We start from the raw sequence: 27,617 nt of genomic DNA, 5'->3' as shown, positions 1-27,617 counted from the left end.
TTGCTAAGATACTTGAGTTTTTGCAGTGTAATGCTGCATTAGCATCAAAACAAAGAAGGCTAAATAAAAAACGATAATACATACGTAGTCTAAGAAAAAAAAGGACAAGTTAGGGGGAGGGGCCCACTTTAGTATTCTTTAAGGGGGCCCAGAATTCCTATAGCAACGGCCCTGCTCAGCCCTAACCTGACTGAGTTAATTATATTATATTTTATTATATTATATTATATAACTGTCCTGACAGCCAACAGTGGAGAACTGTCCAACATCTGTGAGTGTGTGTTTGATTTAATCTTCACTCTGAGTGTGTGAAACGTCTCGTCTGTTCAGTTGAAGAGGAAAAACTCTGAACTGATCTAATAGAATAAAGCAACTCTCCGTCAGCAGCTTTAACAGGAATAACAGGCTTCATAACAACAACGTGCTGCCTTCACTTTCCTTCCTGCTGCTGTGGTAAAAATAGGCACTTATTATTACATTAGCTCCATAATGTCAAACACGTTCTGCCAACAACTCAACCTGGAAGAAGCATCAGAGTCTGGAGGGGAAAAACAATCCTCAGCTCTCTGCTGCCTCCTGCAGGCCAGAGGCCGTCACTGCAATACTACATTAAAGGGATAGTATCATTTTTTTTAAAGTGGGATTGTATGATCTCCAAATAGCCCCTAAGTACTTTAATTGCAGTAGAAGACTCTCTGCACTCCTCCCGTTAGCAACGCCAGCCCATAATAGCCCTGCCCAGAGATTTACAACATACAGTGTTGTGAACAGACCCAAAGAAACGGCCTATTTTCACGGCCTAAAAGAGTTTTTACCTGAAAAAAAATACACAGTTCCATTGTTCACTATAATATAATTTTTTCCAGCCCTTCAAAGTTCAGGAAAAACACAGTTTTTATTTGGACCTAACCAACTGCAGATCGGCGGGTGCTAACCCTAGGCGGAGGGATACGTGAGTTGGTTAGGTCCAAATAAAAACTGTGTTTTTCCTGCACTTTGAAGGGCTGGAAAAAATTATATTATAGTGAACAATGGAACTGTGTATTTTTTTTCAGGTAAAACCTCTTTTAGGCCGTGAAAATAGGCCGTTTCTTTGGGTCTGTTAAAAAAATGCTACTACTATCCCTTTAAAATAAATTAAAAAAAAACTTTATTTAAATCCTTTTTTTTTTTTTTTCACACAAAGAGGTGAATTCCTGCAGTGGTTCTGTTTTTACTGTCCTGATGAGAGAAGTAAAGTGATGAACATGATGATAATCTGTGTGAATCAAACAGAAGCAGCAGGTTCACCTCAACAAAGACACTGAAACATTTATATACGGTAATGATATTTAATCATGTTCAATTTAAATCTTAATTAAATATGAGAGTGGAGACAAAAACATGTACAACTTCACATCTAGAAGTTGAATTCAGCCAGAGAGTCAGAGCAGCAGCAGGACGACGCCACCTGCTGTTAGAACAGGAGAAATACCACCACCGTCCAGCAGGGGGCAGGAAAACATCTATCTATCTATCTATCTATCTATCTATCTATCTATCTATCTATCTATCTATCTATCTATCTATCTATCTATCTATCTATCTATCTATCTATCTATCTATCTATCTATCTATCTATCTGTCTATCTATCTATCTATCTATCTATGTCTTTCTTTCAAACCCTCTGTCTCTTTTCTCTCTTTTTCTTCTTTCATTCTTCTACCCCTTCATCTGTATTTTAACTTCTTTCTTTCTTTCTTTCTTTTCTCTCTCTATCTCTATCTATCTACCTCTTTCTATCTATCACCCCCCCCTCTCTCTTTTTCTTCTTTCTTCGAACCATTGTAGCATTGCTACGGTCTCCCTCAGCAGATTTACAAGAACATAAGTTGCTGTTAATTTTGTTCTTTAGCTATTTAAACTGAAAATACACATTTCCCCATGTTGGTCATGTTGAACACATTGTTTTACACGTATCCTAAACTACTGAGGCTCTTCTCAACCATTTCACACCATTAAACCCTCTGTTTACATGTTCTAATTTTATGCTTCAACAATGTTCTTCTGCTGTCAGTTTACAATCTCTGGTTCTGGCTTTGACTCTGTTTTTACAGTTTTTCTCGGTCACTTTGGTGCTTTTCTCACATCACTATTACTATTAACATTTGCACAGCAGTTAGTGCATTTCTCAAAACAATTAGTACAAACTGCAAAAAAAAAAAAAACATTGCTACTATGATGTGAACAAATGACTAATAAATGTTGTGGAGGTTGAACTAATAGTTAGTTAAAAGAGAAAAGCAGCAAAACAACTGAGATTCTGGTCCTGGTCTGTATTTCTCTGCTCCACCTCCTCAGACCTGTGGGTGCAGTCGGGCCAGGAGGAGGAGGCGCTGGTTGTCATGGTGATGTAGTGACTGATGACTCACTCCTCTCCTCCTCCTCCTCCTCTTCATCCTGTTTCCTGGTTGTTTCTCTCCATCAGAGCAGCAGCAGCAGCCGAGGTGACGACGTGAAAACTCACATTTCATCTCATTTAATGTTTTATTCTTCTCCTCCTCCGACCTTGAAGAATAAACTGATAGAAGAGGAAGAGGAGGAAGACTATTCCATATCTACTATACTATACTATACTATACTTCCTGTTTTTTGTTTCTTTGTTTTTTATAGTAGTGTCATGTTAACTGTCTCTCTTTGTAGTTTTATTATCTGTTCCAATTTGTGTAGCTACCGACTTTCTGTTTCTTGTGTTTTTCCTGTCTGTATGAATCCTGTTGTTATGTCCTTGTTGTTCATTTTAAAGGCTTTTAACACCTTTCCAGGAGGACTAGCTACAGTCTGAAACTAGCCGTTGGCTAACACTGGCACTTTTACATTTTATTATGTTCATTAATGTGCACTGTCCTCCTTAAAGGGACAATGACGAGTTTTGGAAAAGCGAAGTGTTTCCTCACTACATTTATGAGCCTCCGCACCGTGAAATTCTTTGACCGGCGCAAGACAGACTCATGTTTTCATTCATCAAGAATTAAAGTCAGAGGTTGGAAGACGATCACATACCGTCGTAGTTCCCACCATAAACGGAGATTCATACGGCGGCGTTATTCTCATGACTCGCCACGAAACCGAAAGTAAAGAAACGCTGGTCGGCTCGCCCAGCATTTCCACCACCACTAATAATAACAAAATAACCATAGAGACAAAACCATAGATTTATCTAAAATGGACCATTAACAAGTGGTAACGGAGATTCATCCACATTAATATCAGACTTTTTTATAACCAAATAGAAACTCCTCGTTGTCCCTTTAAATACATTTAAAAAAATAAAAAATAAAAAAAAAGAGGAAGAGAGGAGGAAGAAAAGGAGGAAAAGGAGGAGATGTCACATGGAGAACATCATGTTAATAATGAATGAGCTCTTACATCAGTGTAATTAGCAGATCTCCATCAGTGGAGTCAGTGCCAGTCCGGCTGCAGCAGCAGCAGCATCTGGAACCAGGAGACTAATGGAATAAATTAATCATTTATTCCTGAACCACTTGTTGTTGCTGCTGGCACCGAGCCAACTACCTGAAGCAGCAGCAGCAGCAGCAGCAGCAGCAGCAGCAGCAGCAGCAGCAGCAGCAGCAGCAGCAGCAGCAGCAGCAGCAGCAGCAGCAGCAGCAGCACCTGTCCTCTTCTCTTTGTGCTGCTGTGAATGACTCCATCAGTCGCTACTTTACCACTTTACCCCTTTACCACCTTCAATCTGACTTTAATAAACTCGAAGACTGGCTCTCGTGCAACAAATGACTTCTTAACAAAAACAAATCTGTCACTATGATCTTTGGTTCTAACTTGAAATTGAAATCTATATCAAGCTCACTGTCTATATCCTGTAAAGATGGCCGACAAATTTAAGTATCTTGGTGTATGGATGGATCCCACCTTGTCATTTACTGTAATACACATACTGAAAGTATTGTACGTAAAGTGAATTGTCGGATGAACATGTTACATAGATCCAGAAAATGTTTTACAAATCGTGTTAGAAAGAGACTGGTTGTGCAGCTGATCCTTCCGATATTTGACTATTGTGATGTTGTTTACTTTTCCTCTTCTAAATGTGTTTTAGCTCCACTTAACAAAGTGTACAATAGAATCTGCAGATTTATACTGGACTGTCCTCATCATACTCACCACTGTTCAATGTGCCAGTCTCTTCACTTCCCCTCTCTTCATACTCGACGACAGACACACTGGTTTCAATTTATATTTAAATGTATTTATTTTGATTACCCGCCTTATTTAAAACAGTATTTTGTACAACTTACATCCAACTATCAAACCAGGCGATCTACTTCTCCTTACTTTGCAGAGCCTCACAACAGGAAATCAATAGGTAGAGAAGCATTCATGTTCAAAGGTCCCAACGACTGGAACCATCTACCTGTAGTTATCAGATCATCTCCATCACTCATCTGTTTTAACCAAGTCCTATCCACCTACCTCGAAACACCCTGCTCCTGCTTTCATTAACTCTGTCACCATTTTTTTTTATTATTATTATTTTCTCATCTAATATTTGTTCAAACTCTGGTTGCAATTTTGTGTAAGTGATTTTTGTATATGTCTGTCTTGAATTTGCAAAAATCTATCTATCTATCTATCTATCTATCTATCTATCTATCTATCTATCTATCTATCTATCTATCTATCTATCTATCTATCTATCTATCTATCTATCTATCTATCTATCTATCTATCTACCTACCGACTAAATGTTGTGGAGGTTGAACTAATAGTCTAGCTAGTCTGTTTTTTGTTTGTTTGTTTGTTTGTTTGCTTGTTTGTTTTTTGTTTTGTTTTATTGTCTGTATTGTATTGTATTGTCTTGTTTCCTTTCATTGTATTGTGCTGAGTCGTGTTGTGTCTTGATGTTTTTTTGTGTAGGACCCCCTCGTAAACGAGTTGTTACAACTCAAGGGGCTTCTCCTACTATAATAAACAACTTCAACAACAACTGTCAACAGTTTGTTTTTAAAGCAGCAGTGAGTTGTTTTTAGCTTCAGGTTGAGTCTGTGAATATTAATGAGGCTCAGAGTGGGAACAGCTGACTCCTCGTCTCCTCACACCAGACTCAAACTCAATTATTACTTATTTATTGATCATGTTGTTCATTTATCCACAGGAGCAGCTGCAGGTTGAGACGTGATGATGATGATGATGATGATGATGATGATGATGAAGAGCTGTAGGTTTTCATCAGGAAGAGACAAAGATGAGTTGATTAAGAGTTTTATTATGTCACTGTGTTTTTAATGATGTTTATTCAGTCTGATATAAAACTGTGGTTGCAGGAAAAAAAACGTCCCACCTCAATGTACGGGACTATTTCAGTACGACTGAAGGAGGAATCTGTAGGAGGAAAATAAAACGGAAAAATCCCACAAATGTGAAAGTTCATCTTCAGAGCAGAAACTTCTACAAATCAGGACTTTTCTCCTGAAAAACTAAAACTAAACTAAAACTGCTTCATCGCTTGGTGAACTAACTAAAACCAAACTGAAAACAAAAAAGCAACCTACAAAAAATTTAATGAAACTATCAACAATTTTGAAACTATAAGAACCTTGGCTCAAACAGTTCATGTAAAGCGTCTGAGTTCCTTGGAAAAGTGTTAGATCTATTTATTATTATTAAAGGGATACACCGACATTTTTTTTATGTGTCTTGGGTGTGTATAGGTAGTGTTAGCCTGCCTCCACCTAAAGTCGCTAATTAGCTTAGCTCAAACACTGGAAGTGTATGGGTAGTGTTAGCCTGCCTCCACCTAAAGTCACTAATTAGCTTAGCTCAAACACTGGAAGTGTATGGGTAGTGTTAGCCTGCCTCCACCTAAAGTCACTAATTAGCTTAGCTCAAACACTGGAAGTGTATGGGTAGTGTTAGCCTGCCTCCACCTAAAGTCACTAATTAGCTTAGCTCAAACACTGGAAGTGTATAGGTAGTGTTAGCCTGCCTCCTACCCGAGCTGAAATCAGCAGTCAGAAGCTGATTTCATTTCAGCTCTAAACTCTGTAAATATTTCACTTTATCCACATTTCAAACATGTTTAGGTGAGAAAGTAGCCGTTTAGATCAGCAGTGTGTCGTTAATTTGTCTAAATACCAGCTGTTTACAATTTTGTTGGGACGAATTCGGCGCTACTCAAGCTAGCCGTTGTGACCAACGCACTTCCGGTTACTTTCACAAAATAAAACACCCGTTGCCCTTTACATACAGAAATCCATGACGATAGAATTTGTGCTTTTACTTTGAAATAGGAAGCTAACCTACCCTCGATGTAGCTAGCTTGAACCAAAATAAAGCGTCTTTGCTTGAACCCTCCGTTTTGACCGATCTGGTCCCGTTAGCGGCATTTGACCGCTCAAGATGCCTTACCGGAGAGTTTTGTCAGCTCTGAGACGAAGATCGGCCCGCCGGTTTCCCTTTAGAGTTGCTGAAGAGTTTCTCTGATGACTTTAGGTGGAGGCAGGCTAACACTACCCATACACTTCCAGTGTTTGAGCTAAGCTAATTAGCGACTTTAGGTGGAGGCAGGCTAACACTACCCATACACTTCCAGTGTTTGAGCTAAGCTAATTAGCGACTTTAGGTGGAGGCAGGCTAACACTACCCATACACTTCCAGTGTTTGAGCTAAGCTAATTAGCGACTTTAGGTGGAGGCAGGCTAACACTACCCATACACTTCCAGTGTTTGAGCTAAGCTTATTAGCGACTTTAGGTGGAGGCAGGCTAACACTACCTATACACTTCCAGTGTTTGAGCTAAGCTAATTAGTGACTTTAGGTGGAGGCAGGCTAACACTACCCATACACTTCCAGTGTTTGAGCTAAGCTAATTAGCGACTTTAGGTGGAGGCAGGCTAACACTACCTATACACTTCCAGTGTTTGAGCTAAGCTAATTAGCGACTTTAGGTGGAGGCAGGCTAACACTACCTATGCACTTCCAGTGTTTGAGCTAAGCTAATTAGCAACTTTAGGTGGAGGCAGGCTAACACTACCTATACACTTCCAGTGTTTGAGCTAAGCTAATTAGCGACTTTAGGTGGAGGCAGGCTAACACTACCTATGCACTTCCAGTGTTTGAGCTAAGCTAATTACGGCGATACGGCTCTATCTCCCTTGTTACTGCACGCACAGTCGAAAGGATGGTGTCTATCTGCTGCTCTTGGATTCAGGAGTGAGGCAAGACACGAAAAAAAAAAAAGTTGGTGTATCCCTTTAATAATAATTAATAGATATAACACTTTTTCAAGGCACTCAGACGCTTTACATGAACTGTTTGAGCCAAGGTTCTTATAGTTTCAAAATTGTTAGTTTCATATAATTTTTTTTAGGTTGCTTTTTCATTTCAGTTTGGTTTTAGTTCAACAAGCGAAGAAGCAGTTTTAGTTTTTCAGGAGGAAAGTCCTGATTTGTAGAAGTTTCTGCTCTGAAGATGAACTTTCACATTTGTGGGATTTTTCTGTTTTATTTTCCTCCTACAGATTCCTCCTTCAGTCGTACTGAAATAGTCCCGTATATTGAGGTGGGAGGTTTTTTCCTGCAACTTTCATTTCATTTCATTTTTGATTTATTCCATTCATGGTTTACATACTTCACACGGTTGCACATAATGTACACATAGTCACCATGAATGAAAAGGAGCAGGATGAAGAAAAACTTATAGTAGCCTACCTGCTCCATAACTAATACTAATACACCACTATTATACTCTATTAAAAAAAAATAAAGATGATGAAACAAAATAGCAGTGGACACCACTCGTCTATCTATCTTTTCTTTTTTCTCCTTCTTCTTTTTTGTAGGCACTTGTCTTTTCTTTTTTAAACATTTTCTTATACAACTTATGTGAATGCCATAGTTTTACACCTGCAACAGAAATACACATTTGTTTTAAGCTTAACCTTGCAAATGTATGTTCAGTCTGTTTTATCCTCTTCCTCCAGCTTGAACAAGTTCTGTAAATGTTCTGGTAATGATCTGTTCTTTGCTTTAAACATTATTTTTAAGGTCTGAAGTTCTATTAGATCGGCCTCTTTCAATAAACCTGCAGAAATAAAGAATCTATTTGAGGGTTTTCTGTTGCCTCCTTTGTGAATAACTCTTACTGCTCTTTTCTGCAGCAGAAACAGAGCATAGCTTAACTTTAACCATTTCTACAAAAACGAAAGCTAATTTTATCAGCAACTCAGTTTAGTTTTAGTTAGTTTTTTTTGTTCAGTTTTCATCTTTGTAAAATCTGTACTTTTTTTACTGCTAGTTTTAGTTTCAGTGAAGTATACAATGACCCTGGTTTGAAGCAGCTTGAGCTTGGTCTCTTTATCCGACAGAAACTGTGAGCAGCAGCTGCCACAGTTTGAAGCTTTAAGGTCATTTTCCACTCTAAAAATAAAAGGTGAGTTTTGTTTGTCGTGATGCGTTATAATAAAGTGGAAAAACCCCAGTTTGGTGAATAAACAGTTTGTCAGTTTGTTCCTCATTTATGTAACAGACTTTATGACTTTTATATGGCAGCGAAGGGAAACCCCCCCATCAACAGGACTTTACCATGTGGTGATGAATGAAACATTAGATTTTCCTGCACCGTTCATTGGGTCATGAGACTGTGAATCTGGTTCCTCACAGATGAATTTGTTCAGACTGGTCCTTTAGTTTAGTTTAGTTGAGTTTACAGCATCGACTCCACATGTCTCATCATGGTGGTCGCAGCTTCTCAGAGAGCTGCTGAATGTTTCCAGTCAGTGTGAATCTGCTGCTGAAGAACCAACTGAAGCAGCTTCGGCCTGGACTCAATGATCTTTAGGGACTGTTTGACTTCTGCTTTCCTGTGATGCAAAGGCTCTTTCTTTTTCTCCACAAAACAGTCTTCCAACCGTCAGTGCAGCTGTCACAACAGGTTCACGTTTCATCACAACTCCATTTCATGTTTGCAAAAAGCTCATATACGCTCAACAACACTTCATTTACATCTAAACTGATTTGTTTTGTCACTGATTGAGCCAATGACAAAGTGTGAAGAAGCTTTTTGGGTGAACTATCCCTTTAAATAACTGACAGACAAGTAGGTAGTATGCCATTGTCAACCCATTTCTTTAAAAATAATGATTTATGTTTGAAACACATGGAGAAAAATTATGTTTGTATACCAAAGACCAGCATAAGAGTAACTGTTTATGAAAGTTAGAGAGTTTAAAGGAAGTTTTTCGATATTATAATTACATCTTATTAAAAAATTAAAACCACCTAAGGCATCAAATACATGTGTTGAAATAAAGCTCCATAAAGAGTTTGTTGAAATAAAGCTCCATAAAAAGTTTGGATGTAATAGGTATCTTTTAGTCCATTTAATTTTGAAGCTGAATTTGTCACGTTCGCCTTGTTTTGTTTTTTGTTTTTTTCAATGAGCTTTATTGAAAACAGCTGGACATACAAACGGATGTACAAAGAACAGGGTTGTACGGGTTGTACATACAATTATACAATAGAACATCAGACAGGTGCTGCAATATCTATCAGTAAACATAAATAAAATAATAAATAAATCACAATAAAATAAGGTAATTAGCAATTTCTTTTTAGAAAAAAGTGGTGAAATTCTGCATTTTTTTTTTTTGGGGGGGGGGGGGTATCTGGTTAAAATTTCTCAGAAAAAGTGGTAAAATTTCAAAAAAAAACAACAAAAAAAGTCGCCTTATTCGCCCTGGACCTCTATGCCCTGGACGTGACGTGACGTGACGTGACGTCATCCTGACGCTACGTACGGTACGTTACTACGTTCCGTTTTTACGTCAACGTCCCAGATCTACGACAAAAGCGCAGCAGCAGTGAGTGAGTGGATGTGAGTGAGTTATCTCAGCTGCTGCTCCCCGGAACATGACCGCTGTTCCCCGGGTCGACCTGCAGAGCCACGCCGGGGATGGGAGCCTCCCTGCGGCCTGAAGTCCCGCCAGAGTCCCGGCGCTGAAGCAGCAGCAGCGGAGGAAGAAGAAGAGGAGAGAAGCAGCTAGTTAGACTCAAAGATGGCGGACTTCTCTCCCGTCCTGCCGCTGCGGGATGGAGGAGCAGCAGCAGGAGGAGCAGGAGGAGCAGGGAGGTTTACACAGCCCATCTTCCCCCGGTCCCGGTCCGGGTCCGAGTCCGAGTCGGAGCTGTCGCAGAGCCTGGCCCGGACTAAGATCCGGTCGTACGGCAGCACGGCCAGCGTGGCGGCCTCTCTGGGGGAGAAGTACGTGGAGCACCGGCTCAGCGACAGCGACACCCTGCAGGGCATCGCTCTCAAGTACGGCGTCACGGTAAGAGACCTGGACCAGGACCAGGACCAGGCTAGACCGAACCGGGCTGAACCGGGCCGAACCGGGCCAGACAGAACCGGGCTGAAACCATGACAACAACATCTGATCCATCACTGACTCACAGCCTATCAATAGTCTGATCAGAGGCAGCACTGGTGCATAGGGAGTGAAGAGACGATTCCACCTTAACATCAACTACAGTTCCTTAACAACCTGTAAAACACTGATAATGTAACTGTAACTAAATGTAACTGTAACTGTCCTGGTCTGATTCATAGAAACACTTCTCTGGAAACCTTAAAAACTTTGAACAACAGACCTTAAAGGACAATTCTGGGCAAATTCAACTCAGGCTGTAAGTTCCTAACATTTTAGGTCTAACAGAAGGAATCTGAAGGTTTTCAGTTTAATTGCTCCTGTTTTGAGTTGCTTCAAGTGTAGTGTGCATTTTTTTCCACAGACAGCGTCAGATGGAGACTCAAACATGCACCCAGAAGTTTATTTACTTGAAGCAAGTCCAGAGTTGATATTCCTGTGTTTATGACACAAACGGGAGCTTCCCACTGCACCTGAACACACCGAGCGTCAACTTGGGTCTCGACTCCGCCAGACTTTGAATTAGATCTAGTTTTACAAACATGTCGGCTTGTTGAAGTAAATAAACTTCTGGCTGCATGTTTGAGTCTCCATCTGATGCTGTCTGTGGCTTTGAGGGATGGAAACAGCCTAAGCAGCAGAACTTCAATCCGCTCCCATTCATCGCTGCCGTGGCGACGCGGGGACAGACACAACTACCACAAAACAGGAGACATTAAACTGAAAACCTTCAGATTCATTCTGACAACCTGTAACACTGATACTGACAATGTAACTGTAACTAAATGTAACTAACTGTCCTGGTCTGATTCACTTAAAAACACTTCTCTGGAAACCTTCAAAACTCTGAACAACAGACTTTCTCCAAACTCTAGACACAGGGACGGCCCCAAGCAAAACTTTTATTCTTACTTACTACAAACTAATTATATTTTTATAATCCTCATCATCCCAGCCTGGCAAGTTATTTTTTTTTTACCCATCTATGGATTTTAATCTGAAATGGAGCCAAGAGTTAACATCGACTACAGCTCCTTAACAACCAATAAAACACTGATTCTGATAATGTAACTGTAACTGAAACTAAATGTAACTGTAACTGTCCTGGTCTGATTCACTGAGAAACTTCTCTAAACTCAGAACAACAAAAACTTTCACCAAACTCCAGTTTCATCTGAGCTCAGAATAAAAACCCAGATATTCAATCAATCAATCTTTATTGCAGACACAATGACTGGTCCATAGACAAAAAAATACAAAAATATAATATAATAAATTTGATTTTAAAAGTAAAGTGAGAATCAAATATCAATTCACCATGTATGCAGCTACGTATATGCCGCTCCTCTATAATGCGGTTTCCTGCTTCATCCAGGCTGCACATCAGAGTTTCTAACAGCTTCACAGTTTGGTCCATTACACTAAACAAACAGTTGAGTAGCACTTTGTCTTTTCCACCTGAAGCAACAACTTCAGTCCGTCACTGTGGAGCTGCTGCGTTTGCAGAAAGCTCTGAATAAAGGAACATTTTACACCAACTGAACATAAAGTGAATTTACAAAGGAGCAACACTGTGAACATGGAGGAAACACTCATTTCTTGTCCTCTATATTTATATCAGAAATGTGTCACAGTTCAGTCAGTGAGTTTCTGTCTGTTAATCTGTGAACAATAAAGGTTTTAATCTTTGGATTCACAACAAACTCTGAGACCAGATGAGAAAAAGAAGATGATGATGTGATTTTGGAGTTTTAGTGATTCAGAGAGAGAGATTCAGAGTTTGTGTTCGTGCAGCTGCAGCTTCAACATCTCTGTAGTTCTGCTTTCGTTTTCACGACATGTGGCACAAGGAGCTCTGAGGTGAAACCAGGTGAGAGCTGCACCTGGAGGAGGAAGAGGTGCATCATGGGAGGACAGAGGTGCATCATGGGAGGACAGGGAGTCTCTGTTTTAAATCAGTCAGTTTCCACTGGCTCCTGTTCAGACAGGTGAACCAGTTCAGACACGTGAGATTACTGTTTTATAATTTGATTTCACTTTCTTTTCTTTTTTTTGGTCATTTTATCCGTGTTAATGCAGAGGGAATAAAACTGGAGTTAATTTTCAACCACAGCTCTTTACATAATATCAATAATATAATATTTACACCTAGTTAAACACTGTGGCTCCGTTGTGGCCAATTAAAACCCCTATAAACTACTTATGTTTTTTAAATTCAAAAGAAAATAGAAAAGCACAAGATTACAGATAAGTGAACATGTCAGGAGCTCTGAATATAATTATCATACAGATTCATACATTCATAAACTGTACGACATGTAAAATGTTTTCCAAAATGTAAAAGTGTCTGATGTTGTGTAATGTTGGTTTGCAGCTCCTCATGTTGTTGTGTAGTTGTTGCAGTGGTTCTCAACGTGTGGTCCGGGGACCCCCAGGGGTCCCTGAGAGGGTTGAAGGGGGTCCCCAACTTTTTCTTGAAATTTTACCAATTTCTCTAGAATTGTTTAACTTTTTTTTCTTTGACAATTTTTTTGGGGAAATTTTACCCCTTTTTTTCTAGAAAACGTTTAACTTCTTTTTTTTGAGAATTCTTTTTTTTTTGTTGAAATTGTATCACTTTTTCTAGATTATTTTTAAAAACTTTTTTTTGAGAAATTTTACCACTTTTTTTCTAGAAAATTTTTAACTTTTTTTTTTTTTTTTTTTTTAACTTTTTTAGAGAATTTTACCACTTTTTCTAGATTTTTTTTAAAAACTTTTTTTTTGAGAAATTTTACCACTTTTTTTCTAGAAAATGTTTAACTTTTTTTGGTTTGTTTCTTTTTTAACTTTTTTTTTTTGAGAATTTTACCACTTCTTCCTAGAAATGTTTGAACGTTTTTGGAGAAATTGTACCACTTTTCCGCAGAAATTTCTCCATAATATTTCCAAAAATTCACGCCATTGGCCCTAATTTGAATGTACAAAACTTTATTCAGTCTCGGAACAAATATTTGTGTATTTCTGGTGTTTGCTTCAAAATTTTGTCCAATGGGCGTCCGTGGACTAATTTGTGTCAATTTCCTCCTCCTGTGCCAGATGGAGCAGATCAAGCGAGCCAACAAGCTGTTCAGCAACGACTGCATCTTCCTGAGGAACAGCCTGCACATCCCCGTGGCCTCTCAGAAGCGCTCCATCTTCAACGGACTCTCTCTGGAGTCACCGGACGCCGAGGCCGAGCCGTCGTCGGGTCTCCACGGCGACGACGCAGCAGCAGCAGCAGCAGCAGCTTGTGTTGTGACGCAGGACATCGAGGGACCGTCCCCGCCCCCCTCGCCGCCCCCCCCGCCGCCGGCCGAGGACTCGAAGGCGCCGCAGCCCGAGGAGCTGTCGGCTAAAGACTTCTTACACAGACTGGACTTACAGATCAAACAGTCGAAGCAGCAGGCGGCGCGCAGACTGAAGGAGGAGGAGGAGAGGTGAGCTACGCTACGCTACGCTACGCTACGCTACACTACACACTACGCTACACTACACTACACTACACTACACTACACTATGCTACACTATGCTACACTACACTACAGACTGAAGGAGGAGGAGGAGAGGTGAGCTACGCTACGCTACACTACACTACGCTACACTACACACTACGCTACACTACACTACACTACACTACACTACACTATGCTACACTATGCTACACTACACTACAGACTGAAGGAGGAGGAGGAGAGGTGAGCTGAGGCTACACTACACTACGCTACGCTACGCTACGCTATGCTATGCTATGCTACACTACACTACACTACACTACACTATGCTACACTACACTATGCTACACTACAGACTGAAGGAGGAGGAGGAGAGGTGAGCTACGCTACGCTACACTACGCTACACTATGCTACACTATGCTACACTACACTACAGACTGAAGGAGGAGGAGGAGAGGTGAGCTGAGGCTACACTACACTACGCTACACTACACTACGCTACGCTATGCTATGCTACACTACACTACACTACACTACACTATGCTACACTACACTATGCTACACTACAGACTGAAGGAGGAGGAGGAGAGGTGAGCTACGCTACGCTACACTACGCTACGCTACACTATGCTACACTATGCTACACTACACTACAGACTGAAGGAGGAGGAGGAGAGGTGAGCTGAGGCTACACTACGCTACACTACACTACACTATGCTACACTACGCTATGCTACACTATGCTACACTACACTACACTACAGACTGAAGGAGGAGGAGGAGAGGTGAGCTACGCTACGCTACGCTACGCTACGCTACACAAGGCAAGGCAATTTTATTTGTATAGCCGCTTTTTACCAACAGTTTGTCTCAAAGGGCTTCACATCCCATCATAACAACATCCTCTGTCCTTAGACCCTCACATCCACTGAGGAAAAACTCCATGGAAAACCCTACACACTACACTACACTACACTACACTACACTACACTACACTACACTACATTACGCTACACTGCATTACGCCAGGAGTACACTGGGAACGGCCGCGACGCGATAAATAAGCGGGGCGGAGAGGTGTTTTTTACCTGCTGCACCGTGTCTCCTCATGGTCTGCATCCATGAAGGTCGATCTGATAATGAAGAAGCAGATTAATCAGCTGAAACCGTCCAGACGGCTCAGATTTAATTTAACCCTCGCCGGCTCCTGTAGCAGAGACACAACAACAACAACAACAACAACAACAACAACACAACAACAGCAACAACAGCAGCTCCACCTCTGAAACAGGAAGTAGTTAATTCAGTGTTACGTTGAGGCAGCCTGTTTAATTATAAATAATAATGTCAGCTGGTCACAGAGGGAATCTGCTGAGAACCATTGGTTATAATCAATCAATCAATCAATGCTCTGGTCCAGTCCGTGTGTGTGTGTGTGTGTGTGTGTGTGTGTGTGGCAGCAGGTCCATGAATGCTGAGTCATTGCTGAGTGTTGTTAGCACTTTGTTAGAGGACGGAGACCTGGATCTGGATCTGAGCTCAGTGGGTCGATGTCAGAGGGTCCAGTCAGCAGGAACCAGCAGGAGGTTCTGGACCTGATGAACAGTCAGGACTCTAGAGCCGTTTTCCCACTAAAATTAGCGGGTCGACCCGCTAACAATCGGCATTTGGCCCCTTTCCCATTGACCAAAACGAGCCGAGTCACTGAGGGATCAGACAGACCATAAACCAGTCGCTCCGCTCTCATCCGCGGTGCAAGAAACACCGTTTCATGCCACAGCCGCCCGCTGCGGAGTGTGAGGTCCGTCCGCCGAGGCAGACGAGGTGTCTGGCCAGGGTTTCCGTTGTCCGGTAATTACCGGACTTTGACCGGAAAAATCTGCCGAAGTCCGGAATTTTCTAACCCCGCCGGTCAAAATGTCCGGTGAAAATATTCCCTCCGAGTCCGAGCACAATTTGAATTTTATTAAAAAATCAAACAAACAAAAAAAACGAAATCAGAAATTTCAGCGACATCTAGATTGAGTAGAGAGAGGCTTCTCTCTGCAGAATCGCATCAAAACAGCACAGTGAAGTCGCCTGGCGGAGAGCAAAGTCACACGACTGCGCGGAGACACTGCACAGTGCACACACATTAGATTTTAAAACAGCTGCAGCACATTTCACACACGCCAAAATGCGTAAAAAGTTAAAGTAAAAGAAAAAAGAGAACTTGTCAAGGGATTTTTTTTCAGTTTGTTTGTAGAGTTTTTATTGCAAAGCAGCGGACTTTTTATTATTATTTCAAGTTGCAAGCACGCCGTGTTATTATGAAATGAGCCGGTCCAAGATGTGTTTTATGTTTGCAAATTATTATATCTGATATTTCTGATATAATATTTGACCGGAATTTCAAACATTTGTCCAGTAAATTGAAAACCTGCCGGTCACGTTGTCCGGTGCCATTTTTTTCTAGCGGAAACACTGGTCTGGCTGACCTGGAGCACCAGGACCACGGAGGACAGCCAGTCTGCCGCGGGCGCCATGACATCACAACACGTCAGTTAAACAGACTAGGGCTGAAACGATTCCTCGAGTAATTCGAGTACCTCGATTACAAAAAATGGTCCGAGGATTTTTTTCTGTCTCGAGGAATCGTTAATTTAATTGTAGTTCAAGCGGCCGCACGGACTTTCAATGTGGCACAACGTGCGCCGTAACGTAACCTATGAACGTAACCGTGCGGGGCCCGCGGATGACGGCGGAGATGGGGGAGGGGGGAGGGGGGGGGGGCGATGGCCGCGGTGGCCGTGATGACGGGGGGGGGGGCGACGGTGGCGACAACACAGCAGAACAATCCTGCCTAGGAGCTATCCATGGTTACCAACCAACCACAGTCTCTTGAAATATCAAACAAAGAAAAGGACTATGGACTGTGGAAGCTTGAATGGCCAAAATACAGAAGTTATCATGACGTGAACCATATGTTGTGGTGTAAAAAAAAAAAAAAAAAAAAAGTAGAAACCATAGACGGCTTAACGGGCGGGGGCGGGGCCCCCACGGCATGCGGGGGCTGCGGGAGGTGGGGGGGGGGGGGGGCATCTCCTTGATATCTTGAAAGTAATTTAATTTAATTTATTTTTGATATCTTGAAAGTAATTTAATTTAATTTATTTTTATTTGTGTTTTATTTATTCTTATTTATGTTAGCAGTCGCCTCTTTGGTAATGTTTCAAGACCAGAAAATATTTGCTTGTGAATTTAAGAAATAAAAACAGTTGATTCTACAAAAGGAAACCAATTGGTCATTCATTATTAAGTGAAATATGTTATTTTCTCTTGTGTATTCATAATTGCTCTTTAACCAAGCAAAAATACGTTTTATCCGATTACTCGATTAATCGATGTAATTTTCAGTAGAGTACTCGATTACTAAAATATTCGATAGCTGCAGGCCTAAAACAGACTGTCGCTTCTTTTCTTTTCTTTTTTTCTATCGTTTTTGGTCGGTGTTGTTTGATCTTTTGATCCCAGTCTGGAATGAGAGCAGAGCGGAGCAGAGCTTTGTTTTGGTGATATGAGACGCTACCGGCGCGATGACGTGGCGTCACGTAACGTTCAGTGTCATCACGTAAATTAGCGGGTTGACGCGGGTCTGGCGTTCCCACTGCGAGCAGAGCCGAGCCGATTAAAGGAGATTTTAACCCGTCGCTTACCGAGTCGTTTGACCCGCGTGGCTCGGTGTCTTTCCCACTGCCACCAGAAGCCGATTGTTAGCGGGTTTAAACAGGTTTTTTGGCCAGTGGGAAAGGGGTATCAGAAGTTTCTGGTTCTGCTGAGTCAGGCCTGAACACTGCAGGTTGGATCCATTTATCCACTCAGTGTGTCGGGACCGAGTCACTGTTCACACTCGTCCTGCTGCAGCTGATCTCAGACCAGTGTCCTTCCTGCTGCTCTCAGGGTTCATGAAGTCCACCGCTGCTCTGACACCAGCAGTCACGTCGTGGTTAAACATCACTAGTTTATTATAGATCAATAATCAATAAATCCACAGCAGCCCAGTGGTGTAGTCTATGTGATACTCAGGTTTACTCAGTATACCACTGAAAATACATCAATACTTGGGGAGGGTTGACAGGGTTCAAGGCTCCACTACTTTTTATTCACATTTTACCACTTTTTCCTAGAATTTTTTCACTTTATTGTTTTAATTTTTTTTTTTTCTTTGAAGTTATACCACTTTTCCTAGAATTTTTTTTTTTTTTTTTTTTTACCAGTTTGTATTATTGTTTGCTCCCCTCCCTTTTTGAGAAATTTTACCACTTTTTCTAGAATTCTGACTTCAGACAGAGACTGGAGCTTTGAGAGGAAGTTTTTACATATTTTACCCATCAGCCTTTGCTCCGTGTTGTTGATGCAGTCGGTGTTTGAGCTGCAGTGAGTTCAGACACACACAGACACACACACACCAGAACAAACACACACCTCAGGCCTGCGTGTGTCTTCAGATCTGTAATTTAATCCAAAAGCCAAACATCCCTAACTTTCTGTGAGTAGTGTAGGTCCATATCTATTACGTTAAAATTATATGACACTCTAATGGAGTTACTATTACATAAATTTAGTCTTTAGTTATGAATAATTAGCCTAAATTTAGATCTTTAAATGATTAATTAAATTGCTCAGGCATTTGAAAGACATTGATATGTTTTTTTTGTTTTTTAAGTATATTTTTGGGGCTTTTTTACCTTTTAATGGACAGGAAAGTTGAGAGAGAGACAGGAAAGGGGAGGCAGAGAGGAGGAATGACACGCAGGATGTTTTAAAGATGTTTTTGAGACGTTTTTAAAGATGCCAAGATGCTTTAAAGATGTTTAAAAGACACTGAGACATTTAAAAGAGGTTGAGACTTTATAGACGAGCAGGAAGGGCCCTCAGATTTTGAGATACCCCTACCCGAGGTAGAACAAAACACAACTGTGTTTTTTTTTTATCTTTAGGGTCTCCTATTCATGAAATGGAATGTTGTGAACTTTTATTTTGGGGCAAAATTTGTTTTTGGGGGTATTATTTAGAACTACCCCAATCTCTGTAAAACAGACAAATTAGGCCAGTCCGCCTAATGGAAAGATGACAAAAAAGCCCATCACTTGAGAATGCTCACTCTTTTCCCATTCATATTTGCTGAGCTATGAACCAGGTGTCTGTCCTACATCACCAGTCAGTCAGAAATTAATTCACTTTCAAAAAATCATGAAAAATGAACCTGAAAACATAGTTGTAATTTAGGCGGAAAATTGCATTTTTGTGATAATGGGAAAAGGGGACCCTTAACTTTTCTCTTATTTAACAGAAAATCATCAATTCCTTTCAAATACACTATTATTGTATTCCCTAGGATGTTGTTGAACAATACCCAGTGGTTGTATGGAGATATCTAGTACAGTTTTATTGTCAATAAGATTTCTTTTGACAAACCTCTTCTCTAAAAACAGCCAAATTAGGTCATTCTGAGTGAGTGATGGGTGTTATATTATAAAGATATTTTAGAAACGTTTTAAAGACGTTTTTTTTTTAAACGTTTGAAAGATGCTGAGAGTTGAGACTTTTAAAGATGCTGAGACATTTTCAGGTGTTTTGAGGTGTTTTAAAGAGGCTCAGCTCCTCGGGGACGTTTGTTTTCTCCATCAGACGTCTGATGTGAGATAAAGACTTCCTGCTTCCTCCTCTCTCTCTCTCTCTCTCTCTCTCTGTCTCTCTCTGCTGCAGTGACGGTGTAGAAAGAAACGTCCTCTCATCCTCTTATTGATCTTTTTCATCCCTTCTTCCGCATTAACTCCACTTCTTGGCAGCTCGACACAGACAGACTGTGACGACGTCATCATGACATCATCCCTGCAGCAGCCACACTGTTGTTTTCAGCCTCACGCCATCAACACTCATCTATTATACACACACACACACACACACACTCACCTGGACGCTATGGTGACCTGTGTGTGTGTGTGTGTGTAGCAGCAGGTCCATGAACGCTGAGTCATTGTTAGCACCTCGTCCTCCTGTAGCTGATCTCAGACCAGTCTTCTTCCTGTTGCTCTTTTTTGAATTTCTGAATTTGTTTAAAACTTTTTTTCCCACTTTTTTAAAGCAGTACCAAAGATATTCAATAAATGGAAAGATCCTCCATGAACGGCTGCTCCAATGATATGAATTGGTTTCACTTCCTGTCTCTCTAAGTGGGCGTGGCCAACCGTCACCAACTCGTCTGTGAACGTGTGTGTGTGGATTTATACAATTTTTAGGTAGATGAAAGTGAGATATTTATATTTTCTTATGATAACATTAAATATTTACACTACTAACAGTCATATTTAGCATGACAGAAATAATTTAAATCATTTTCACGGGAGTTTGCGGCCGTTTGTTTGACATTGCCATGGAGATCTGTGTGTCGTAGAGACAGAGACAGGTCTGGAACAAAGTGGATTTTCTCCTGATGTGTCCGTCTGAAAGTTTCCATTTTGGTGTCAAACTGTTCAGAAGAGATGTGGCTTGTGAAAAATGAGTCCAACATTTACTTCAGTGACTGTGGGGAGAAAGGACAGACCATAATCTGTGTTCACGTTAAATTGTCCCATTGGAGTCGATACACTCTATGCTGCCTCTGGTCTCCCTAAAGGGGCGTGGCCAAGCAGAAGCCTAGTGACATCATACAGGAAGCTGACTCGTCATGAAAGGTCTTGGTTTTTAAACCGTCTTTGGCTGTACTAAAGAACTTTCAGTTTTGGTTGAGTTTGGCGGCGCCTGTGGACCAAAGCGGTAGTGTTTTGCCTGAAGGAAGACTCCATTTCCCATGAGCACTAGCGTGAAGCCCTGTAAATATCCTGCATTAAAATGAACAGAAGACATCAAAACTAAGTTTCTGTTTCCAGTGGATCATTTCAAAGTGAAAACACAAACATAATCCATTGCTAAAGTGCCGTTTTGCCTGTTCCCTCCATGTTGTGACTCGTGAAAGTGAAAGTAAAGTGAGAGCAGGGTTCCTACCATGCTCCTCAAAGCTGCTTAGTGCCAGAGAAAGAGATACAGACCATAATGATACAGACCCCCTCAGACCATGACAGAGGTGTCATTCAACTTGTTGTAAGTCGATGTATCATCACAAAAGTTATGAAAATATTTTATGAAGGTTGAAAAGTTACTTAGTGTTGGTTTAATTATTGTTTTTTCTTCTTTTTATTTTTTGAAGTTTCACCTAGGGATGTCACGATTATAGATTTTCTTTGTACGATTATTGTCAGAGAAATAATCAGTGTTACGATTATCACGATTATTATTACGCTTTAATTAATTTCACAACACTATGAATGTGTAAAATCAAACACAGTCAAAATATAATTACATTACAAATCTTTACACTAAATATTTTAAGTATCTACTATTCATATGTAACCAATTATTAATCCTCCAGGGGAAGTGTTTTAAATATTCAAATCATTAATTGTCATCTATACCAAATGTTTAAGTTTATTTTAATTGTTTGTTTTTTTTTATCACAAATGAGACGCTAACATTTAAATTTCTACCATGTTACGTTAAAGGTAAATTGACCAGTATTTCTTACATTTACCTTAACTTTTGTGCACATCTGCTTCTGTGTTTACAACATAATCTTTTTTGGAAAGTGACGGTATTTAAAGATCTTTACGATTAATTAATTGTGGCATTTAATACCGCGATTAATTGTGAAAACAAGTAATTGTGACATCCCTAGTTTTACCACTTTTCCTAGAATTTTTAAAAAGAAATTTCACCCCTTTGTATTATTGTTTGCCCCCCCCCCCTTTTGAGAAATGTTACCACTTTTTCTAGAATTCTTGAGTAATTTTACCAGTTTCTTCTCAATTTAAAAAAAGACTTTTTTACTATTTACTATAAACTATTTTTAATTTTGCCACTTTTCCTAGAATTTCTTTGAGACATTTTTAACAGTTTCTTCTAAAAATTTTGAAAACTTTTTTTTTCCTTTTTCGAAATTTTACCACTTTTTCTGAGAAATTTTACCAGATTTTTCTTAAAAAAAAAAAAAAAAAAAAAAAGTGCAAAATTTGACCACTTTTTTCTAAAACAATTTAAACTTTTTTGTTTATTTTTTTGTGAGAACTTTTACCACTTTTTTCTAGAAATGTTTCAACTTTTTTTCCAGAAATTTCTCTATAATATTTTATTGTAAATCTCTTTTCTTGTCGTTCTGCAGGAGCGGCGAGGAGAGGGAGAGCTACACGGCCCCGACCTCGTCCTACCAGGAGATATAACACACCTGTTTACCTGAAGCCCAGTGTTGGACACGCACACACATATAGTATACAGTTAAAGGGATAGTGCAACATTTTGGCAAACTGGCCCCATTGCCATAATCCCTATAGTCATAGCAGTAGGTTCGTTACCTTTAATTGTCGGTGTAAGATGTTTTTAGAACGGCGGAGCAGAGCCGTGAGCTGCTCAGAGCTACGCTACGGAGGCTCATTATGGGATTTCTTCTTGGTTTCCCTCATTGATGAAACTCATCAAATACACAATCCAACAACTCCACAACGCTCTGGTGGACAAGTTGTGAGCTGCACATTCACCACGCTATGAGATAATAACACAACGTTACCACACAGAGTTGTTTTAGAGGGAAATTCATGCAAAACCACTGATGTGTGTTGCCTTCAGGGACAGTTTTTCATCAACAGTCTCTGTATTTCCCTCTAAAACAACTCTGTGTGGTAACGTTGTGTTATTATCTCATAGCGTGGTGAATGTGCAGCTCACAACTTGTCCACCAGAGCGTTGTGGAGTTGTTGGATTGTGTGTTTGATGAGTTTGATGAGGGAAACCAAGAAATCCCATAATGAGCCTCCGTAGTGTAGCTCTGAGCAGCTCACAGCTCTGCTCCGCCGTTCTAAAAACAGCTTGCACCGACAATTAAAGGTAACGAACCTACTGCTATGACTATAGGGATTATGGCAATGGGCCAATTTGCCAAAATGTTGAACTATCCCTTTAAGACACAGACACACACACACAGACACACACACACACAGACACAGACACACACACACTACCACAACGTCCTTGCTCTTTTTTTTTTCTCTCTCTCTCTCTTTCTGCTTTTACCAAAACCACGTTGAACAAAGTGTCATGTTTTCTTGTTTTTGCCTTTTTTTTTTTATTTATTATCGATCAGCTGATCTGATCTCCACTCTGACTTTATGATTGTTGTTGTTGTTGTTGTTGTTGTTGCTGCTTCTGTTGTTACTATGGTTTTGTTACAGTTTTTAACAGGGAGGAAGATGAGGCGTTCAGGTTCAGGTTCAGCGGTCGGAGTTTCTGATGTTAATAGGATCATCATCATCATCATCATCTTCACTTCACGCTTCTGAAGCTGCTGTACAGAACCTGCAGCATGTTACACACACACACACACACACACACACACACACACACACACACACACACACACACACACACACACACACACACACACACACACACACACACACACACAGCGCTAAGCAACTCCAGCAGGATTAGTGTGTTCGAGTTGCAGCCTCAATCCGCTCCTAGAATAGCATCATCATCATCATCGGGGGCGGAGCTTCAACTCCAGCCTTCGCTCCATTGGTTGAGTTTTTTGTTTTTTTGTTTTTTCTTTCTTTCTTTGGGATCTGAAGGGACAGCTCTGCTCTATGTGTGAATGCTTTATTATTATTATTATTATATTATTATTATTTATGTGTGGACAACTGTCTGTATAACGGCTGTTTTACTGTGCTTTTAAAATTCTGTTTTGGTTTTATTTTTCTGGGGGGAGAATATAAATAAAAACATATTTAAATCCCCAGTGTGTAACTTATTTGTCTTTTTATTATCAAAAATCAAACCTGTCTTTCATAAATCCGTATTTGACTGAAGGTGAATCACAGCTGCATCCAAATGAAAGCTTTCTGGTTCCTTAGAATGAGTTGTTACAAGTCGTTATGGGCGACGCACCGAACCGAGGCGGCCATGTTGCATCGTGACCGTAGGTAACCACGGAAACTCAGTGGAGCTGTCGGCTGTCGGCTCGGGGAGAAAGTTTTCCAGGTAGCGGCTGTTAAAACTGTCACCACTGTGTACACTGCAAAAACTAAAAATCTTAACCAAGAATATTTGTCTTATTTCTAGTCAAAATAAATCTCATTCTACTTAAAATAAGACTCATCACATTAAAAGCAGCTTGTTTTTAGACACTTTACTTCTTTCAAGCAGATTTTTACTTGAAATAAGTAGAAAGATCTGATAGTGGAGCACTTTTTTCTACTTATTTCAAGTGAAATTTTGTTTGAAACAAGTGAAAATGATCTAAAAACAAGTTAATTTTTAGGTGATGAGTCTTATTTTAAGTGAAAAGAGATTAATTTTGACTAGAAATGAGACATTTTGACAAGAAATAAGACAAAAAGTCTTGGAAAGATTTTGAGTTTTTGCAGTGTAGTGTGAGGAAGGACGGAGGCACCGGTGTTGCATTCAGGTGCAGTCCGGTGTTGCATTCAGGTGCAGTCAGGCAGACGGCCGTCGGCAAACCAACCGGATGTCATTGTACTCCACCAGAGAGAAAGACGGTAAAACAATACCACATCACCATGACAACATGTTGTCACGTCACTTGTTTACATAGACGCTTGTTTATCCTGTTAAGCCTGCCACACACATAAAGATTTTATAAATCTCAACCGATTTATTATCTGTGAGAGAGCCCACACATGAAGATAAAAAATCTGCGATTGAACAGTTTTGATCGTATTGTGTGTGGTGTGCTGCGATATTCCAAACACAGCTCACCACACACATTAAGATTTTTCAGAATCTTGACCCTCTGGTCAGAAAACAATCCGGCATCAGCAGCGATACCAGGGGTGTCGTTGTAGCTACTCTTTCAGGTCTATTTCCGGGATGGACAATAAGAGAGACGTAATTTTTTTTTTAATGAAAGCGGGACACTTCAGCCTTTACAACGATCCCATCTGTGTGTGTCTGTGTGTCTGTGGCTCCGGACGCCGAGCAGTCAAGCGGCTGTCCAATAGGGAGCCGTGCTGTCACATGACGGGCTGTGAGCGGCGGTCACATGATCGTTTAAACATGGCTGCTGTATTGCTGGCTGTTGCCGGCTACGAGCGCTACCGTCTTTGCTATCGGCTTCAGGAAACCTCCTGTGTATGCGTGAATGTCTGTGTGAACCTCATGTAACACCAGGGGCCTCATTTATCATTGTGGATACACGCTTTTTTACACGCTCTTTCCCCCATTTTGTGCGTACGCACTTTTCTCCGCCTAATTTGGGATCTATCAAACCAAAACTTGTCGGGAGTAAGAGCAAAAATTTACGACCAGTCCGACCATGGCGTACCGGCATTTACACGCTTTTTGAAGAACAGGAGGAATTGGCGACGCCGCTGCTGAGTCAGAGAACTGCAGTGTGCGAGGGAGAGAGGAGCGCGGACACTGTTTGAAGTAGCAAGTGGTGGTGATGATGACCCCCCCCCACCCCCACCCCCCCCCACCGCCCCACCACCGCACACGTGTTGACGTCGGCACTTTACATGAAAAGCACAGCGACTCTGATTTTTCCCCTGTGCATTTACACTAGTTTGCTCCTAAATACTGGCTTTATAAAACGAATTTCGTTTTCTTTTGATATCATATTGATATTTTTCCCTGCATGTAGGCTACAACTCTTCCACAACCCGTCTGTCCAGTCTGGAAAATAATTTCTGCGACGTGCGTGTGTTACGTAGCCAGACTGGACACACACACACAGCGCAGCAAGCCCAATAATGTCGGAGCAAATCAAAGCAAATGAGAAAACATGATCGATATTTTTTGTGTGAATAATATTTATTGTATTTAACAAAAATGGGTGCTGCCCAACATCATTTTAGGAAAAGTCACAGACTGGTGGACTTCAATGTTTTTTTTTTAAATATATAGCTATGCACAAATGAAAATCAAAGTCTTCCAGTGAACGGAAGTTGGGGGTTAGTGGAAAGGGGTGCAAAGTACTGACTGGCAGTGGAAACCCTGCTTTAAATTATTATGACATGATCTAAAATAAGGGGCAGAATAAATATGATTCTTCTTCTTTCTGTTCTGTTTCATTTAGATTTGGGAGTTTTTTGTTTTTATTGTAGCCTTTCAATGCAAGATGATGTTTCTGACTGATATTGCCGTGTTACCGTGTATCTCGCTTTCAGAGAAATTCCGCTTCTTTCTCCGCTCTCCGTCCGTCTGTTGTCTTCACCGTCTTCCACTGACGTCATTCCACACGTTTCCAGAGTGCACATGGCTACTTAATATGCACGTAACTGATTTGCATTGACCACTTATGGTTGCGTGGGGCCGTTTAGGGGGCTGGGTATGAGGCGTGTTCTCATCCACGCTTTTCTCAGGTCCGGTGTGATCTATCAAGGGAAATACCGTGCAGCCGTGTGTACGCGGAGTTTGATAGATCTGAAAAGAGTGTATATTTTTTGGTCGTACGCACATTTTGCCTTTCCGTCGTACTGAAAATTTAAGAGGACTTTTACACGCTCTTTGATAAATGAGGCCCCAGGGCTGCACCGTGGCTCTCTGTGGGGTTGCCGGTGCTGTGTGGAGAAGTGGCTTGTTGCCGCGAGCAGCATGCAGAGCTCGGCAGGCAGGCGCTTCTCCACACAACACCGGCTCTCCACACACAAGATGACTTTTGATTGAAACGGCCACCGAAGTCGGCCCCGATAATCGTAAATATTGAACATGTTTAATACTTACGATTATCGGCGCCGAACGTTTTCCGAGCCGATTGTCGGGGGAATTTTGACTCTTAACACACCACACACTACAAGAGAATCTTATAAGATAATCTTAAGACCTTAAGATAATCGGGCGGTGTCTGTCCGTGGTCGGAAGGGGGAAAATCGGGGCAAAATCAGCCCGATTATCTTTATGTGTGTGGCAGGCTTTACATGCAGCGTCTGTTGTCTGTCTGACGTCTGCCCCATTTCACGTGAATGCAACATAGAAGAATATGTTCCAATATGCAACCGCACCGCTAGATGGGGGGAATAATTCCTACGTATTATACCTTTAAAGCTACAGCACACGAGTAAAGAAAAGGCAATGTTTTAATTGCTTTTTACATTTTTAGGAAAAAATCACAGATATTTACATTTAAAAATACTTCTTCATCATCATCATCTTCATCTTATCGTGGTCTGTCTCTATGGAAACGGTTGAACTCAGAGACATGCAGAGCAGAACAGAGAAGGAGAGCACTGACATGATACACAACAAATATATTTTTTTGGTAAAATAAAAAGCAAAGGAGTACATTAAGATCATTATACATTATACTGGAGAAAGTAAAGATAATAATAGGCTAAGACAGGTTACACAGGATGAGTACGATCTGGTTTATGTGTGTGTGTGTGTGTGTGTGTGTGTGTGTGTGTGTGTGTGTGTGTGTGTTGTGTTGCAGAATGAAATAAAAACATGTTTTGGAGACAGTTGTTGATGAATCTACAGCATCAAACTCTCATAAACACTGCAAAACTCAAAATCTTACCATGAATATTTGTCTTATTTCTAGTTAAAATGTCATTTCTAGTCAAACTAATCTAATTATACTAAAAAATAAGACTCATCACATTAAAAGCAGCTTGTTTTTAGACACTTTTT

At 40.7% G+C, this 27,617-nt stretch overlaps 1 protein-coding gene across 1 annotated transcript; it reads left to right on the top strand.

Moving 5' to 3' along the window:
- The first annotated feature begins 9,865 nt into the window (after positions 1-9,865).
- On the top strand, positions 9,866-22,314 carry lysmd2 (LysM, putative peptidoglycan-binding, domain containing 2). The gene is made up of 3 exons (XM_085773068.1): positions 9,866-10,328; positions 13,503-13,882; positions 22,135-22,314. The coding sequence occupies exons 1-3, from the start codon at positions 10,056-10,058 to the stop codon at positions 22,190-22,192; spliced, it is 711 nt and encodes a 236-aa protein (XP_085629194.1). The 5' UTR covers positions 9,866-10,055; the 3' UTR covers positions 22,193-22,314.
- Positions 22,315-27,617: the final 5,303 nt, after the last annotated feature.

The sequence above is a fragment of the Trachurus japonicus genome, chromosome 3, assembly GCF_045865225.1.
Source record: "Trachurus japonicus isolate A0001 chromosome 3, Traja_1.0".
NCBI classification, from domain to species: domain Eukaryota; kingdom Metazoa; phylum Chordata; class Actinopteri; order Carangiformes; family Carangidae; genus Trachurus; species Trachurus japonicus.
The sequence above is the reverse complement of the archived record's forward strand: the minus strand, read 5'-3'. Positions and strand labels throughout refer to the sequence as shown.

What these genes read in the sequence shown, in the direction of transcription:
- lysmd2 (XM_085773068.1), top strand. Translation starts at nt 10,056, where the DNA reads ATGGCGGACTTCTCTCCCGTCCTGCCGCTGCGGGATGGAGGAGCAGCA. An exon ending in CTCTCAAGTACGGCGTCACG is followed by an intron (nt 10,329 to 13,502) that starts GTAAGAGACCTG and finishes CTCCTGTGCCAG; the next exon opens with ATGGAGCAGATCAAGCGAGC. An exon ending in CTGAAGGAGGAGGAGGAGAG is followed by an intron (nt 13,883 to 22,134) that starts GTGAGCTACGCT and finishes GTCGTTCTGCAG; the next exon opens with GAGCGGCGAGGAGAGGGAGA.